This window comes from Numida meleagris, chromosome 3, assembly GCF_002078875.1.
Source record: "Numida meleagris isolate 19003 breed g44 Domestic line chromosome 3, NumMel1.0, whole genome shotgun sequence".
Classification (NCBI taxonomy): Eukaryota; Metazoa; Chordata; class Aves; order Galliformes; family Numididae; genus Numida; species Numida meleagris.
In genome coordinates, this window is record NC_034411.1 from 38,158,331 (window position 1) to 38,176,301 (window position 17,971).

The 17,971-nt window shown below is 37.5% G+C and overlaps 1 protein-coding gene across 1 annotated transcript in view; it reads left to right on the forward strand.

The window, feature by feature from the left end:
* Positions 1–17,964, forward strand: part of LYST (lysosomal trafficking regulator) — a 76,563-nt gene extending 58,599 nt beyond the window's left edge. The window contains 20 exon segments of the mRNA XM_021392074.1: positions 57–245; positions 915–1,060; positions 1,137–1,233; positions 1,922–1,983; positions 2,372–2,427; positions 3,218–3,370; positions 3,713–3,957; positions 4,674–4,740; positions 5,769–5,925; positions 6,326–6,466; positions 6,841–7,058; positions 7,422–7,652; positions 8,186–8,375; positions 9,226–9,362; positions 10,129–10,227; positions 12,476–12,615; positions 12,930–13,027; positions 14,140–14,296; positions 14,492–14,563; positions 15,899–17,964. Of these exon segments, the coding sequence (XP_021247749.1) occupies positions 57–245; positions 915–1,060; positions 1,137–1,233; positions 1,922–1,983; positions 2,372–2,427; positions 3,218–3,370; positions 3,713–3,957; positions 4,674–4,740; positions 5,769–5,925; positions 6,326–6,466; positions 6,841–7,058; positions 7,422–7,652; positions 8,186–8,375; positions 9,226–9,362; positions 10,129–10,227; positions 12,476–12,615; positions 12,930–13,027; positions 14,140–14,296; positions 14,492–14,563; positions 15,899–16,037 (2,794 nt within the window). The 3' untranslated portion in view covers positions 16,038–17,964.

Consider the following 17,971-nt stretch of genomic DNA (forward strand, 5'->3'; position numbering starts at 1 on the left):
TTGCTTCCCTTTTCAGTGTGGTTTGACACTTTAAAGCATGATTCTTTTTTCCTCAGTCTCTTTCAACGTCTGGATACAAAATCTAAAGATATTTCCAAAATAGCTGGAGACATCACACAGGCTGTATCTCTGTCACAAGGAATGGAAAGGAAGAAAGTTATCCAGCACATCAGGGGGATGTATAAGGCAGAGCTGAGTGCCAGCAGACATTGGCAGGAGCTTGTTCAGCAGCTCACACATGATCGGTAAGTGGAGGGTGGGGAGACACTTAATGCCTGATCTGCACTTGATTCTACTTAAATGATTGAAATGTAGATTACATAAAATTAGAATGACGTAGATATGCTAATCATCTGATGGTTAAAGACCTGTGAAATACTTCTGGGTTTTTTTTGGAGCAGATAAGCTAACTAGTATTTCTGTTACTAAGACAGTTTTGTTTTTTTGTCAGATAACATTTTATTGTGCTTAATCAAATGAAGAACTTTGTGAAGTTTTAATATCTTGCAATATAGTGATGGAATAACAAAGTACTTCTTGTTAATATCATTCATACTAGCATCTAGCTACTGTGTTTGCTAATCTGCTTAGGGCAAGATGCTCAGCTTTGTCGTGAAACTAAACTATGATACTTTTGCCACAGCTAAACCAGTGTTTGCAGTAGCCGAGATTTCAAAATACTCGGACACATTGTATTACTGACTTCATCAGAATTAGTAACTTCAAGAGCAGTCTTACAGTAGTTGTTCATGAACAGTGAGTCAGTGGGGTAGCTCATGAGAATAAATGGCATACTTGTCTTTCAAATTATTTTACAGGAAAAGTTGCCCAGTGCTGTGGAACTACTGCATCTCTGCCATTTAAACAAAACCTGAATGAATAACACTACAACAAACTTCAATTTTTTTTTTCAGAGCACTCTGGTATGACCCGGTCTATTACCCAGCTTCTTGGCAACTGGATCCAACAGAGGGTCCAAACAGAGAGAGGCAGCGCTTGCAGAGGTGCTACCTAACTATTCCAAATAAGTACCTTCTTCCAGACAGACAGAAGCAGGAAGGTAATTAAAAAATATTGTAAGAATAGATCTCAATAACAATAATACTAGTGCTTTACTGCTTTTTGTTGTTTTATAGGCGTGATAAAACCTCCCTTGTCTTACCTATTTGAAGATAAAACACATTCTTCTCACTCTTCAACTGTAAAGGACAAAGCTGCAAGTGAACATATAAGTTAACTTTTTAAGATCTGCCTTCCTTTTCCACCTTCTCTCGTGCCAGTGAAACTCCTCCTCACTGTTTGAGCAAACATTAAGAAAATTGAGTGAAGTAAGAGACAAAGTCAGAATGCAGGGGGTTTTCTTGCTGTACTCACCAGGCATCAGAGCTACCAACGTGTACGTTTTCAGATTCTTAAAACAGTTTGTCTCTTGCTTCAAAAATCTGTAAAGCAAATACCATGTGGGGTGATGTGGGTATGGGTCTTCTGTGGGACAGCCTGATGGGATTTTTTTACTTGTTACTTCTATATCCAATACAGGTAGTACGACTAGGTCTGGTAGGTCTTTCTATCAGTGTTCGAAAGTAAATTGTTCTTTCATCCTCCCTGCGTTTAGGATTGTGTTATAAAACACTATTTAGTTAATAAGCATTAAGTTAACTTACCACCTATTACAGACACTAATTCTGCTTAAAATGACTGAAGAGAACCTATATGCAATATATGCATATATGCAATAAATTAAATACAAATACGCTTGTATGTAAGTCCAGAACATTAATGCTCTAATTGCTTTGTCTCCTTGGAATTTGAGCCTTTACAGTCATGGTGCTGTGAACTCTTTCTTTAACTGTAGCCTTTAAGTCTGTTAGTTCTAAGTACATGCCAGAAGTAAGCATCGCTAACTTTTGAATTATTTCAGAGTTAATCGAAGATGTATCAGTGTAGCACCTTCTAGAGAGACTGCTGGAGAACTGCTGCTAGGTAAATACCATTTTCAGTTCTCACGAATACTCTTTTTTTGTCTAAGATTCTGCAGCATATGTAAAGCTGGCTTTTTTTTCTGAAGAAAATCATTGTTACGAATATGTTAGGAAGAGCAGTACATAGCTGAACTGTTTCTTGACTTCTCATGGATAATGTGTGCTATAGATCAGCTGGGGCATTTGCTTGAATGCTGTTTGGACTGCAGTTTTCTGAAAGTTGCAGAGTGCTTTCCAAAGGTTATAGAATATCCTGTGTTTATCAACTACTGCTTCTTTAGGTACTATTCTTAGTTTTCTTATCTCCTGAACACTGTTTATATTAAAATTAAGGTGCTGTGTACAAACAGTTGTATCATGTACCTTTTGGCAATTACTTTTTCCTGCAGGAAAATGCGGCATGTATTTTGTTGAGGACAATGCGTCAGACACAATTGAAAATTCAGTAAGTATTAGATCACTTTGTCCAGTCTTAATTTTTCCAAACTGTGATGTGAATAGCTTTTGTCTGCTGTCACTGACATTACCTGGAGTGCTAGAGTTAGATCTACAGACAAGGCAAATGGAAGTGATTTGTTTGGGTTCCTGTTGCAGCTAGCTGTGGGATCAGAAATCCATCTTCCTTAAGGCTGGGAAAGGAATGAGGAGGGGGTGACGTTGGGAGTCTTTTGTTCCTTCTGTCTGTTACTCTGAGTTCATTAGCAGAATTGCGTAGAGCTTGCAGTGGTCTGCGCCTGAAAAATAACTTGCTGGAAGCTAGAGCGCTAGGAAGTACAGAAATTCATAAATGTATGAATTGTGCTGTGCTTTACAGCACCTCTGCTACTCGCATTTTTCATTATATAGGATGTTCTAAATCGCCCCCCTTGTTCTATACAAGTGAAGACTTTTACGCAGGAAATTGGAACTGACTTAGTCCTTCTGATGAAAATTATCAAGCTATGAGTTTTACTGCTGAAAGTCCTTAAGTACTTTCAAGGGGCTCTTCTGTGCATCCAGTGTCACGCAGCCTCTTTGGTTTAAGATGTTACCAGCTATTTCGCTGGTTTTGTCCTTTGCAGAAGCAGCAGAATTAGGATTTATGGCCAAGCTCACAGCGTCTTAAAGCATCACAGCAAAACTGTCTGTTTCACTTAAGATGTGCTATATGGTTATAAACTGCTCCAACTAAAATAGAATTTCCTGTTTGGAAAACTGTCTATTTGGAGTAACGTTTTCAATTGCATGTTCCTTAGAGTTTTCATGGAGAAACTGAACCAGCGTCATTTTCTTGGACCTATGAGGAAATTAAGGAAGTCCATAAGCGTTGGTGGCAGCTAAGAGACAATGCTGTGGAAATATTTCTCACAAATGGCAGAACTTTACTCTTGGCTTTTGATAATACAAAGGTAATGTGGCACTAATGCATAATATATCAAAGCACTGTGCTGTTTCTTCATAACATGCATTAATGCATTAGTTCTTCAGGTGAGCTGTTGCATGGACTAGTAATAAATTGTACTTAATATCTGCAAAAAAACCTTTACTCAGCTGGGCTTCTACACAGTCTGACAAAATGATGGTGTAAAACGCATCTCTGATGTACTAAGACATGAAAGAATCTTAGTCATTCTGGACATCCATCCATTACAACATATCTCTGGAAATTTGTAAGTGAGACAGACTTAGTAAGTCTTTTTATTTGGAAGCTTTTTAAATTATATGATTAAATCTCATGTATTTTCTTTTAGGTCCGTAATGACGTGTACCACAACATCTTAACTAACAATTTGCCTAACCTTTTGGAATATGGAAACATTACTGCTTTGACCCACCTGTGGTGCACGGGACAGATTACTAACTTTGAATACCTGACTCATTTAAACAAACATGCAGGCCGTTTCTTCAATGATCTCATGCAATATCCAGTATTTCCCTTTATACTTTCTGACTACATCAGTGAGACACTGGACCTAAATGACCCATCGGTGTATAGGTAATATGGGGTACTTGGAACTGATTATTTCCAAATACTTCAACTAATTATTCGGTATTGCTATTTAATTTCACTGTACTAAACTGTGCGTGTACGTGAGCACAACTGTTCAGAAGTAAGGCCCATAATAACTTAAGCTTTTTACACTAGGTAGCTGTTTCACACAGCATATTTAAATAAATATCTAGCGTTACGGGTTGTATATTCATAGCTTGTTAGGGACTGCACTTATCTACTGTTGTAATGTGATATTGATAGTCTTATTTAAGTAAAGCCTCTGTTTAAGTTTGTGACTAAAGACTTCCATGCCACTTAGAAAAAATAAAAAAGCATTAAAAAATGTGGCCAGTTACAAAATCATATTGCCTTAACTATAAGTAGATTCATGTGAGTTGTCCCACCATAATAAGTTTCTGTTAGCTGATTTTAACGCTGCACAAACTATTTACTTTTAAATGATGCTTTTGATTTGACAGAGGCACTTTGTGTGCATTTGCTTGCTTGTCAGTGTGCCTGTGGGTAGCCTGTGGATCTGAATTTGCCTTTAGTATTAACTGAAAGTAGCCATTGTATTCTCTGAATTCTTTTGTAAAAAGCTGTTGAGTTTTGCTTGTCCTTCTTGTGACATTGAAGGCCTTATTCTTAATGCATTATTAAATGGTGTGAGTCAAGGTCTTTATGAAAATGACAAGATATTGGTACTACTTCTGTTACAGAAATCTGATCAAACCAATAGCTGTGCAGTCTAAAGATAAAGAGGACCGGTATGTGGATACTTACAAGGTAATTCAGATAACTGTTTTTTATCATTCTATGTGTAAGTTATACATGGAGACTTTATATATTTTTTAATATGTATCAAGGGTGGGGGAGTGGAGGATGGTGGTGATGGCACACAAATCCAATATTTTGTTGACGGAATTCTCATTTCCAGTATGTTATTTTCTTGGAATTGTTTTATGACATTTGGAATCTGAGATTGTTCCTGTCACTGAAATCATGAATCAATGTAATCTTTCTGTGTGATACTGGAGGTTGAATCGGTATGCTCTTACATCTGAACGTATATATTTAAAGAGCCCTAAAGATAACCTATTGCTGTTTTATTGACGCGATTTCAATGAAACTTGTGGCTAGTCTTTTGGATAACTGAAAAGCTGTTTTCCCTCAAGTATTCTATTTTAACATGCACTGCTATAATTGTTGTGCTCTTGGTTTTCTGCTCTTTAGAGTATTTTTAAAAGTTTTAGAAAATAACGTACTGAAGCTGGAAAGCGTTCGCAGTTGGACCTTCCAACTTACCTGTATTGTCATCTCTTCTAAATGTATTATTCCTCAAAGTTTGTGTTATTCCAAGCGTTTATTTTTGCTGTTGGAATGCAGGTAAAAGGATTGTCCTTTACTTCTAGTACTAGCATGGCATTTTCATGGCTTCTATAAAGCACCAAACTGCCTGGCTTGATTGGTATGAGGTAACAGTCCAGTTAAATGCCAGAAAATATAATTTAGAATGGTTTTTTCTCTTTTGAAAGATGACTATTATTTTGCATGGACATTCAGAACAATTGCTGGGATACTATTTGAATGATAGGTGATAAAACAGGGTAGTTACTCGAGAAAGGTTGTATATTCTAGCAGGTGCTGAGGGTGGAATGTTTCTATAAATAGGAAAAGTGATGGTCTTGGACGTATCTAAAGTTTCTGTGGAGCTGAAGTATTGAAACACTGTGTAGGTGATCTCAAGACTTATGCTTGATAATAAAGGCAAGTTGTTGAAGTTTGTGATATATATTTTCCTACTACTTTCCTAGTATTTGGAAGAAGAGTATCGTAAAGGAGCACGGGAGGACGATCCAATGCCCCCTGTACAACCATACCACTATGGATCTCATTATTCTAACAGTGGAACTGTGCTTCATTTCCTAGTTCGGCTGCCTCCTTTCACTAAAATGTTTTTAGCCTACCAAGGTAGGATTGCCTTTAACTTTCACTTAGCTTTCACGTCTGGATTTTCTCCTAACAATCCAGGAAAACTGCACGTTACTTTCTCTAGCACAGTTTATCAATTCCAGATACCTGAGTTCAGTAAGATTAAACCTGGTGTGCTTATGCAGTAAATAGACCCATTCTGAAATTATCAAGCCAGACCCCAAAATTGTGCATCTTACTTGTTTATACCGTAGAACCTGTTTAGAATAAAAAGCTGAGCTATATTTAACTTCTGGTCTGTGTTTAACACGTAAAAATTGAGATAGAACAATTTGAAATGTTCTCAGCTAACTGGAAAGCAGTTAACTTTCTTGAAGCTGCAGATGTGCAACTGATTTTTGTCATAAATGCAACAAATTCTGTTCTGTTTTCTTTACAGATCAAAGTTTTGACATTCCAGACAGAACTTTTCACTCTACCAACACAACCTGGCACCTCTCTTCTTATGAATCAATGACTGATGTAAAGGAGCTCATCCCAGAATTTTTCTACCTTCCAGACTTTCTAGTCAACAGAGAAGGTATACTAAGAGGATACCAAAATTACATACTTGAAACAGCTATGGGTTTGGGGCTAATTTAAAACTGAGAACATTTATATCCCTTGATTGAACATGCTAAGCGATAGATGTGTGGAAAAATCTTGCATGAAAAATGGGATATGCTACAGAAGCTATGTCGAACTTAAGGAAAAGCTCATAAATTCTGTCTGAGATGCAAAGGAGTGTTTCCTATTTGTCTGATTCTCCATTTGTGTGTGTGAAGCATTTACTAATAGTATTGCTTTGTTGATTAGCAATAACAGTGCTTAATGGTTTTTTCATAAAACCCCATAAGGATTTTTATGAAGTCGCTGAAAACTAAAATGTTGGAACACTTACTTCCCTGCTTCCAGGTTTTGATTTTGGAGTACGTCAAAATGGTGACAGAGTTAACCACGTCAATCTTCCACCTGGGGCTCGTAATGATCCTCGTCTGTTCATCTTGATCCATCGTCAGGTTCTGGAGTCTGACCGTGTTTTCCAGACAATCTGTCACTGGATAGACTTAGTGTTTGGCTATAAACAAAAAGGCAAGGCCTCTGTTCAGGCTATTAATGTCTTTCATCCCGCAGTAAGTATCTGTGTCAAGCTTCATGTTTGGTCATTGTACTTAGACTGAACTTTCCCTCCTTAAGTTACTGACTTGCTTGCAGATTTGTAAAGTCTATTGAGAAAACCTTTGACTGAAATTAATAATGGAACACATGTAGGATCAACTCAGATCTTAAGGCAGTAGTTACTTCAATGAGAAGTGGTGAAAATGATAATGTTCTCGGTGACTCCTTTCTCAGCACAACTGGTGTGGGATGGCTTCTGTTCTAGCCAAAGAACTGATGGGTACAACTCTGAATTTGTATGTGTATGTTTAGAAATCATTCCCAAAGATAAAGTGGACAAGCTCATTCTTACCCCTCCCCACTTTTTTACTCTGTAGACTTATTTTGGGATGGATGTTTCTGCTGTTGAGGATCCTGTTCAGAGAAGAGCCCTTGAAACAATGATAAAAACATATGGGCAAACGCCTCGCCAACTGTTCCATGCTGCACACGTTAGCAGGCCTGGATCCAGGCTTATCATGGAAGGAGAACTTCCTGCTGCCATGGGATTGCTGGTGCAGTTTGCTTTCAGAGAGACCAGAGAGCACACCAAAGAAATAATATATCCAGTAGGTCATTTTGATCTGTAAAATGGTTTGATTAACTTTCATATACTATAATTACTGTACCTCTAGTATTTACAGTTGAATAGTGGAGGATTTTAAGTCCTTTAGGGAAAGATACTGGCATTGTGTCCACTTCTACATCTAAACCTAGAGTAGGCAAATGCATACTGTACTTCTGCCTCCTACTTCCTCATTGCCTGTAGGACAGGTCTGCTGTCTTCATTTCAGATATTTGCCTTCTCTGGAGTCCAGTGAGAAACTGAATCCTTGCATTTAAAGAAATTAGTGCAGTAAAATGTTCCATCTCAAATGTCAGCTTCCTGTCTCAACTCCTAAACTTCAAGCTAATAGTTTAGCTGATGATACTACAATGCTTCATACCTGTCTTTCTATTCCTTTTGGAATGCTTCAGTAGTCCTTACTCTGTGGTTATTTATGGGAATGGGTTATGAATGATTCTTCTTCCCTCCTAATGAAGTGATGATTTTCAGATAAGTTTCTACCACCTTTTAATCTGCATCTTATTTGTGTTTTAGAGTCCACTGCCGTGGATAAAAGGCTTGAAGTGGGGAGAATATGTTGGTTCTCCAAGTGCCCCAGATCCCGTTGTCTGCTTTAGCCAACCACATGGGGAAAGGTTTGGCTCTCTGCAGGCTTTACCAACTAAAGCTATATGTGGTTTGTCCCGCAAGTTTTGTCTTTTGATGATATATAGCAAGGAACAAGGTATGAATCTGTGATTATTTTCTACATACACGGTACATGCAAAACAGATATAAAGTTTCTAAATCTAATGCTACTATTATTCTCCAATAAACTTCCCACATATCAATCCTTGGCAAAAGAGATTATCTGTAAATCCAAGGACAGCTACCATGACTGTGATATCCTTCCTGATGGTTAGGTTTGGCTTCTTGTTTTCAAAACCATCTATAGGTGTCCAGTAATCAAATTATTGTTTTTCATTAAAGTGATTGAAGCATAAGGCTTTAACTTTAGAACTTGCTGGCAGGTCCAAAAGGAACCGGAGGAAAAAAAGGGGAGAAGAACATGTGGCACTGGTGGGATAATTAAAGAGTTTTCAGAGCCACAGGAAGAAGTGGAGCTGAAGGATCTGCTCTCAGACAAACTTGAAAGGATTCTTATTGATAGTGTGCAAGCAGGTTCTCATACTTGCACCCCCCCCACCCCCCTTTGTATCATGTGCTAGTTAAAGTTTGATAAATAATCCATTGAAGGCTTCATGTTTAGTCATTAAAAAAAAAGTTTTCTCCTTTAGATGTTCTGAGCAATCTTTTCCCTGGCTGGGAAGCACTGTCAGCTCTTCCCTTTCTCTCCATTCCCATTAAATTTAATGTTAATTTTAAAAGCTTTGTCCAGGTTGCAAACTGGTTTTGGAGAATACTGAATGTTTACATAGTCTCTGAAAACGGTTTCAAAAAGCATCTTGTTTTGAAGTGTTGCTTTCTATTTTCTAATTGGTAATAAAACATGGATCTTAAGTTTATATTGACTATCAAAGCGATCAACCGTTTGATTTCATATCTGACACAGAACTTTATGTGCCTTCCTTCAGGTGTGAGAAGTATGCACAGCACTGACATTCAGTGGTCAGCTATCCTAAGCTGGGGATATGCTGATAACATTTTACGGCTAAAAAGCAAGCAGAGTGAACCTCCAGTAAATTTTATACAGAGTTCACAGTTCCATCCGGTAAAAATCAGTCTTTTGGTCTTTAATCTAATATTGCTTGGTTAATCATGTGGTGGCTTGGTGTGGCAGTAATTACACTTGATTTCACTTTTTGCAAGGCCCATAGTAAATAACAAATCTTATTCTGGGGGAGCGAGCGTTTAAGCATAACTTTATGCAGTTGTCCAGTGTTTTAATTCTAACCTGCTGGATTCTCTCTTGGAATCTGGTCCCTTGCTATTCCAGTGTATCTTCCTCCTGGGCTAGGCAAAGTTCCCTTTTAAATGAATTTAATTTTTGTAGATTTCCCTCCTACAGATTGCTGGTGTGAATTTATAAAAGCAAAGTCCTGGACCAAGAAAAATGAAAACAGAGAAAAAATTAGCTCACATTAGAAGCAGAACTCTGCTGTAGTTTGATCTCTCTGGAAAGAAGATTACTTAACTCTGTTAGCAAACTCTTCATAATCTCTCTTACATTTCAGTGGTGTTTGAGATTTTACTGAAAAGATTCTGACTAATGTGGCTGTAGAGCTGGAAGTCAGCAGTTCATTGTTCTTTGGCTGTGAACTCTGAGCTACGCAGAATTTCCCTCTTTGTTACTGATGTAATGGTATATGTGATCTACAGTAGGATCTGTCTTTAACGCATTAATTTCTTTTTTAGTGTAAGTATTTTACACGGCTTTTCTTAGGAGATACCACAGAATATGGACACAGATTTTTATTGTATAATGACAATAGCAGTGAGTAGCTGTTCTCATTTGTTTTTTACTTTGTCTTTCCAAGGTAACAAGCTGTGCTTGGGTCCCAGACAGCTGTCAACTTTTCACAGGTAGCAAATCTGGTGTCATCACAGCATACATGAACAGATTCACTAGCAGTATGGTAAGATATGTTGCACAGAACTGATATTTAAGGATCATCTTTGACATTATTAAATAGACTTATCTCAGCATATTTGTGTTTTTCTTATGCATTTTTGTTCATGTATTGCTGCTAGCTGTTAGTTGGCCCTCATCATCCGGATGATAATTGATTTACACAGAGCTCTGAATTCAGGCTGTCTGGCATGGTAAAGTTCCCTAAATTAGAGAGTAATTTTTCGCTGTGAAAAAGACAAAGCCTTCCAAAGCTTTAAATGAAACTGGAATGTTTTTCCCCCAAAGCAGTGAACATTTCAAATGCAGTAGAGAGAGTGGCAGTGAATTCTCAAACACTATTCACTAACTACTAAGCCTCTTCACTTTGTCATATTCCCAAAGGGGGAAAGCAGCGTGGAAGGAAGTGAGAAATGTGATTAATGTACTTAATGTGTTAGTGGAAGTTGCTGAGGAGATGCTAGCAGAAATCTTGATGCTATGTAGCAATAAGCATGGTATGAAAACGTAAACAGAACCCAAAACTCATCTTCTGATTCAGTCCGAGTTGTGGAGCTCGTCTGACTTTCTTCAGCAGTAACTTCTACTGCTTTTCATAGTTTCAGCAAAGAGTTCGTAACTTTCTTTGACAAGTCATTTTAGATATGGCTGTGTGATTACCTATAACAGATGAACTGATCTGTCAAATTTAGCTCGATACGGGTATTGGCAAACACTCGTAATATTGTGCCACTGCTCTTGAATCATTACATTAGGCTGGGCTAGTGGGAGCTTTGCTAAGATCTGCTATGCCTACCCAGTTTCCTGACACTTTCAACAGTGGCAAACAGCAGATGCTCAGACTGGGAAGAAAACAAACACGCTGTGATAACTGCCTTGGCTTTCTTTCAGTTTTGGTGATCTGCATCTCAGTCCTGAGTTCAGCAGCTTTGAGTTTAAAAGTTGAAGGATATCTCGAAGTCTTGCAATTTTATATCAGTTGGGCCTTAAGTCAACTACCTTTACTGCTCACCAGAATTAGTGAGCTCGCAGATAACTAGTATCGAGACTTGAGTTCCAGTTTAAAAATATATGTCAGTACATTTGCCATCTGCAATGCTACAAAAAACTAATAGTGGGCTTATGATTCTTAAGTTCTCTGCATTTCCTAGAAACAAGTGTTTTGTTTTTGCTGCACAGATGTTGTCTTTGAGACCATCTTCGAATTCCGCAGCACTGACAGTTTTACATGCCCCAGGCAGATTGACCTTGCTGCCAATTTTATAGCTTCTGTTGTTGAGTCAGTTACCCAAGTCAGGGCTGCAGGGAATGCAAATGTGCTTCCTAGCATCTGTTCTGGATGCATCTTGTCAGCTGTTCAGTGATGAACACTATATAAAAAAAAAAACGCTACTTGAAACATGGCTGTTTTGCCCTGATTGATGCATAGGCATGAAGTGGGAATCGTGTTATTAATTGTCCTTCATGTTGACTGTATGAGAATCTGAAGAGCCATGTTGTCAGAATTCTAATATAGCTCCATGTTGTATCTCAGATGCTTTCTTTTCCTAGCCTTTAAAAGACAGTCAAAAAATGAAGTACTGCTTTGATCTACATCGACAATAAGGCATAAAAATGTTGAAAATGTATTAACTCTTCAAGTATTACAGATTCTCTTGCTGAAAGGGACAGTATAAACATAAATTTTCTGCAAATAAAGTATACCTGTGGTTTTGTCTATTACTGCTCTCAAGGTTTTTGTAAACATGCTATACATGCCCTGTTCCCTTATACAAAAATGCAGGCAATGTGCTCTTAAGCCAGTTTTCAAGAAGCCTGAGTTGTTTCAAATGACATAACTTGAATAGGAAGTGTTACTGGTGTTCAACTTGCTGCTTTAATTTGTATTTTGTTCAGCAGTGTTACTTACTGAGCTCAGTTGTCTGTCTACATTTCCAAGTACTTCCTCTAGATACAAAAAACAGTGATGCTGCCATTTCTCTATCCTGTGATAATAGCACAGTCTTGCAGAAAGTAGCTGATTTCAAGGTGCTTGACAGTAAGATAGTTTCTCTTCAATTCATTGCATTGTCAAAATGTTTGTTTAGAGTAAAGCACTTGAATGTTAATGATTAATTTGACATACTGCATTATAAACATTAGGCATAATAAAGCAATAACAATATTGTTAATCTAAGAAAAATCTTATTCTTTGCCTTACCTTTTTCAGAAAAGAGAGATTAAAATCCTAATGATTTCATGTTGCTGTTTTTCAGCCTTCAGAGATAGAAATGGAGTCACAAGTCCATCTGTATGGTCACACAGCAGAGATAACAAGCTTGTTTGTGTGCAAACCGTATAGTATAATGATAAGTGTCAGCAAAGATGGCACCTGCATTATATGGGATCTGAACAGGTACAAGTACATCTAACTTTTTCCACCGTTTTTTTCAGTACTTGTTTTCAACTTTCTGGTGTCCTCATGCTTAAAATTAACTGAATTTATTCTGTGTATATGTCTAATGTGAAGTGAAACTCCTACTGTGTAGGAATTCTGGAGTTAATAAGAAAAATACCATCATTAAGCAAAGTGTTGGTTGAGATTAATATGTCTTAAATATTATATAATATGTATTAAATAATATATAAAGTATGTATTTTTGAAGAACCTTTTCTGTGTTTTAGTCTGACTTAGGCTTGTTTGTTCCCTTACATTTTTTTTTTTTTTAGGCTGTGCTATGTCCAGAGTCTGGCTGGACACAAAAGTCCCGTGACTGCAGTTTCAGCTAGCGAAACAACTGGTGATATTGCAACAGTCTGTGATTCAGGTATACCCGTCAGCCAAAGCTGCAAGTCAGAAGACCAGATAAATCACAAGATTTGTTATCGTATGGGTTATTGTGTGTTAATCATCTGAGGATGCATTTGGTCAAAGAGGAGCACTTCTAAAAATATGTCAATATTTGAATTTGTCAAACTCCTAGGCAGGTGCTGGAGCAAAGAGGAGTAATGGCTATACTAAAGAAGTAGACATTTGCGTTAGCTCCTACAGAGGGAAATAATTCTGTCCTGCCTCGCTCCCCAACCCCCACCCAATCTTATTTTAAAGGAGGTTTTTATACTGTCATCTTTGCCATATAGGACTGTTTCTGGACTAAGGCATTAAGATCGTTTGAGTAGTGGACTTTGGAGTGTAATTCAGGGTCCTCAGTGACTCAACCTACCGGTGTGCTACAACACTATATATATCTAAAGCAGGGCTAAGTCAGACCCTCACACGTTTTGCCATGCGTATTTTATCTGTTCGCTTGACATGGAGGTTGGGTAATAGGCTCTGTCAAAATGACAATTTTCTTCCGTTGATCCAAGGATTTCAAGCTGACGTGAAGACTTTGAAGGTCTTCCATTTGTACAACTGAGGTCAGCTGTACAAATAAGCCAACTTCTACTGGAAAACATTGCATTCTTGAGTTGGTAGGGGATGTGAGTTTCAATTGCTTTAAAGACAAAGCAGTAGTTGGTTATTAGTACTTTAATAAATGCAAATAATACCGGGTAACCAGGTAAGCTACTGGTATCTTGCTTAAATGCAATCCGGGGCATGAGAATGAGCTGTTAAAAGAAAACAATTTGAATTGTCTCTTAATTCTTCTCTCTTAGTATGCGACGGTTGGTCATTAAAAATAAATGATAGAGTATTTTGTAATTACAATTGTTCTTTGGATATGAAGCGATGTCTTCTGAATCATTTTGCTGTGGCTTGGTGATTTGCACGAGAAAAAAGCAGGGATGTAATTGTTTACTGCAGCACGTGTCACTCCAGGTCATTCAAAACCTTTGACCTTTCAAGGAATTCTTTAACCTTTAAAGGTTCTGTGACATAGACCTAACTGTGATCTGGATTTATTTTTTAATACTGCCATGCTCTGTTTTGTTACAGTTGGAGGGGGTAGTGATTTGAGGCTTTGGACAGTTAACGGTGATCTCGTGGCACATGTACACTGCAGGGAGAGTATTTGCTCTGTTGCTTTCTCTAACCAGCCTGAAGGAGTATCTGTCAATGTGATTGCAGGGGGGCTTGAAAATGGAGTTGTAAGGTAAGCATTTGAAACTTCATGTTACTAAAATGCTTTATAACTTAAGCTCACAGATGTACCTAAATAATTGGTATGACATTTAAAGAAGATGGACAAGCTGTTGTCCATTTTCTAATCTCAGCTGCTAAAATAGGTTGTTTATCGCTGAAATATTTGTAAAGACTAATGTGAAGAAAAAAATAATCTTTCTTTCAGACTGTGGAGTACATGGGACTTGAAGCCAGTACGAGAAATAACATTTTCTAAGTCAGCCAAACCTATTGTAAGGTAAAGATTTCAAGTATGTAATAAATGGGTTTTTCTTTGAAAATAAAACCAAGAATAGCTATGAGTATTGAAAATGGATTTGAAACGAAGACAAGAGGTGAACGCCCATGTTTAAAAAGAGGCGTGCAATCCTGCTAATTATTCATGAAAGCAAAGTGGGCACAAGTGTACTGTATTGTAATGACAGTAATAACTAGGTTCTGCTGCTAGCAGAAGGAAGTTGGCAGGGTTCCCTTGAGAACTGAACAATAGCTACCCTTCTTATTAAGTTTAATATTTTTCAACAGAATCTGTTAAAAAATGAGGAGATATTAACTTCAGCAGACCCAAATAGAAGAGGTATTTTTCTCCTTCAAATAAATGAAAGGACTGCATTTTCCCTGACCCTTTTTTTAATTATACTGGAAAGAAATGGGAGAAAGAGTAGAGGAGCCTTGGAAGTATGGAAGCTGCCATTTTAGAGTGCTTTAGAGTGCTTATGTAATTTTGCCTATTAGAGTCCTCTTGATTAATAAAGAAACAGAATCACTGTGCCAAAGTGCTTTCGGAGCACAGCCGAAGGATAGAGTGATACCCTCAGGGGTACAGTACCCTGCACAGGATTTTCATGGAGTTCTGCCAAATGTGACGTTAGCATGGTACAAATTACTCTGAAGAATTTTGTTGTGACTGTTACTGAAATATCATTTAAAATCCAAACCACTAATCACTATTTCCTAAAAATGAAAACCGTCTTCTGATAGGCACTAGAATGATGGTAGCTGCAAAGAAGCATATTTCCTAAAGCTCATTGACTTCAAAAAAAAAAAAAAAAAGAAAGAAAAAGAAAAAGGTTTTCTGCTTAAATGTGACAGAAAATGGATGCTGACCTTCATGTTCTCTAGCCTTGGTACAATGGGAGGGTTTTCGTAGTTATAGCTTAGGAAATGCTCAGGTGAACCAAGTCCTGTGCTGTGAAATCTGACAGATTTACTTGTTTCTGTTAGCAAGTAAGTTCAGAGGGCCTTGTTCTGTGCTGAAAAGCCTCCTTTCAGAGGTAGCAGGGGCCGGGCAGCCTACTCTTTCTTTGTTGCTGCAAATAAATAAGTGCTAAACTGCATGGCATGCTGAAGAGCTGGACAGAGCAGCAGTTCAGCCTGTTTGCTTACGAAGCTGAGTGGCCGGGTATTTGCAAACATTGCTACATTAATGTACTCACTGGGTTTCCCCTAACAGAGAACTGATTTTTGCCAGCTATGCTCACATGGCTTTTTAATGTCTTTAATAGCCAATAGCTTTAATTTTTAATGTTTGTAATAGCCTAATCTGATCCCAAAATATTGTCTTGTTTTTCAGCCTTACATTTTCCTGTGATGGTCATCACTTGTTCACAGCAAATAGTGATGGAAATGTAATAGCTTGGTGTCGCAAGGACCAGCAGCGCTTGAAGTTACCCATGTTCTATTCGTTCCTTAGCAGCTATGCTGCTGGATGATGACTACTTTTGCTGCTAATTCAAGTCTCCATGCACTTCAAATCCACAATAAATTATAGAATCTCTTAATAACTGGATTTTGAAATAGTTTGAATGTCTAGAATGACTGCATAGATAAAAAAGGCAATCTGAGATGGTTATAAAAATGTACGTGCATGTACAAACCTGAAGTGTATCGAGTCACCAGGAAGCTCTGGTTGCATACTCCAGTGGCAGCAAAGTGGCATATAAATGCTCTAACCTACAAGTCAAAATGCTGCAATATAAAATCTAATAGTATGTTTTTAAATCACTTTCTGGAAGGAACTATTTCAAAAATGGAATCAGTAGTGTTCTTCCCTCCTGTGTTGTAAAGTATCAGCAGTATGAAGCTCTGTAAATATAAAAATGTCGGCATATGTATATCTGATTAGTCAAGGGTGGTGTTCTTAGCTCTGGGATAAGTGACCCAAAACTTAAAAAATCCAAGATGATTCAAAATTGCTTTTTTTGAGAAGCAAAGAACTTAGTAGGTGCTTTTTGCACCATTTAATGGTATTGTAATACTTAAAAATCAGATCTATCTTCATTTGTAACTTCTGCTGTCTTCTCTGTTCTGATGGTGTGAAAGTCTTTACCATGGACAAAAACAAGGATGGGCAGACACCTCATAGCTTCATGAAGCAATAGTTAATTTGTGTTTTGGTTTTATGTTCCATGTAGTGGTAACTCAGTTTGTAACGTCTAGCTGTTGTGATCCTGTGGCAGACTACATATACATCATACACACAGCCAATCATCCAGAGCTCTAAAAATGGTACAAGAGAAGGCACTGATGTGCTCGTATTCTTAGTGTCATTGAACTTCAGTACGCTGTAAAATGTTTGAATCTAAGAGTTTAAATCCATGTTTATAGGCACCGAGTAATTCAGAACAGTTTATATAGGTACACTGTGCAAATATGCTGTTTTTTCCTAGGTGCTATTTTTGAGAGGGGAAAAAATAATAAGCAGCTGTTGTTAAAGGCTTACATCTGAATTCTTAGGCCAGATAGAAAAAGTAACATTTAAGCTGATGGATTTCAAGACCCAACTGACACTGAGTGAGTGCCTGCTAGTTATGCAAATGGTAGAAGAATGCACACAACTCTGATGTAGTTACATTTTTCTTCTCCATACCTTCACTTATTCATCATTGACATATTCCACTATTGCCATACAGACAAACTGCTGTGTCTTAAGTTTAAGGTTCACCTGCCTTTCAAATACTGTGTTATGAAATCGTAATGAAGATGTGCACACATTAAAGCTGTACACTTCAGAAAATTCCAAATGGTCTTTACAGAAATTCTTGTGACTTCTTGATATTTCTAGTTTTCAAACTAGAAAAACTGAAGTCTTCTCAGTCCGTGACACAAAGATTGATGTTTTTTTTTAGTTCAATTAAGCAAGCAGCTGTATGAACTGAATTTTAAACTGCATATATTGTAGCAACACTGTATGGGGTGGCTGTAGTCATGTTTTTCACTGTCTAAATGTTAATGTAAGGTCCGAATACAGACTGAAAAGCTTCTTGGCTCATGTTGAAGTGATGTACTTTATTTAAGCGACAAATAGAAATGTGATGGTTTGGGGATGCTTTTGTCCTCCTTGATTTGGGATGTTGCTCACAAAGGCTTATTTTTATAAAGTAGAATTCCACTTGTTACAAATCAATAAGCAAAATTGCTGGCCTTGTAAAAAGTGCAATATTATATATTTTTATGTGAAAGTCAAAGAGTTTTTTGAACTGAAGAATATTTATTCACCTTAACATTCTGGAACTATTAAAATAACATTGCAATAGTATACGTGCATGATGTACTGAAACTTCCTGTAAATGTCACATTCCACACTGTCTTTGTATACACTGTCACGTTGTTGGGTAATAAACAAACCTTTGTATCAAATGGAGAT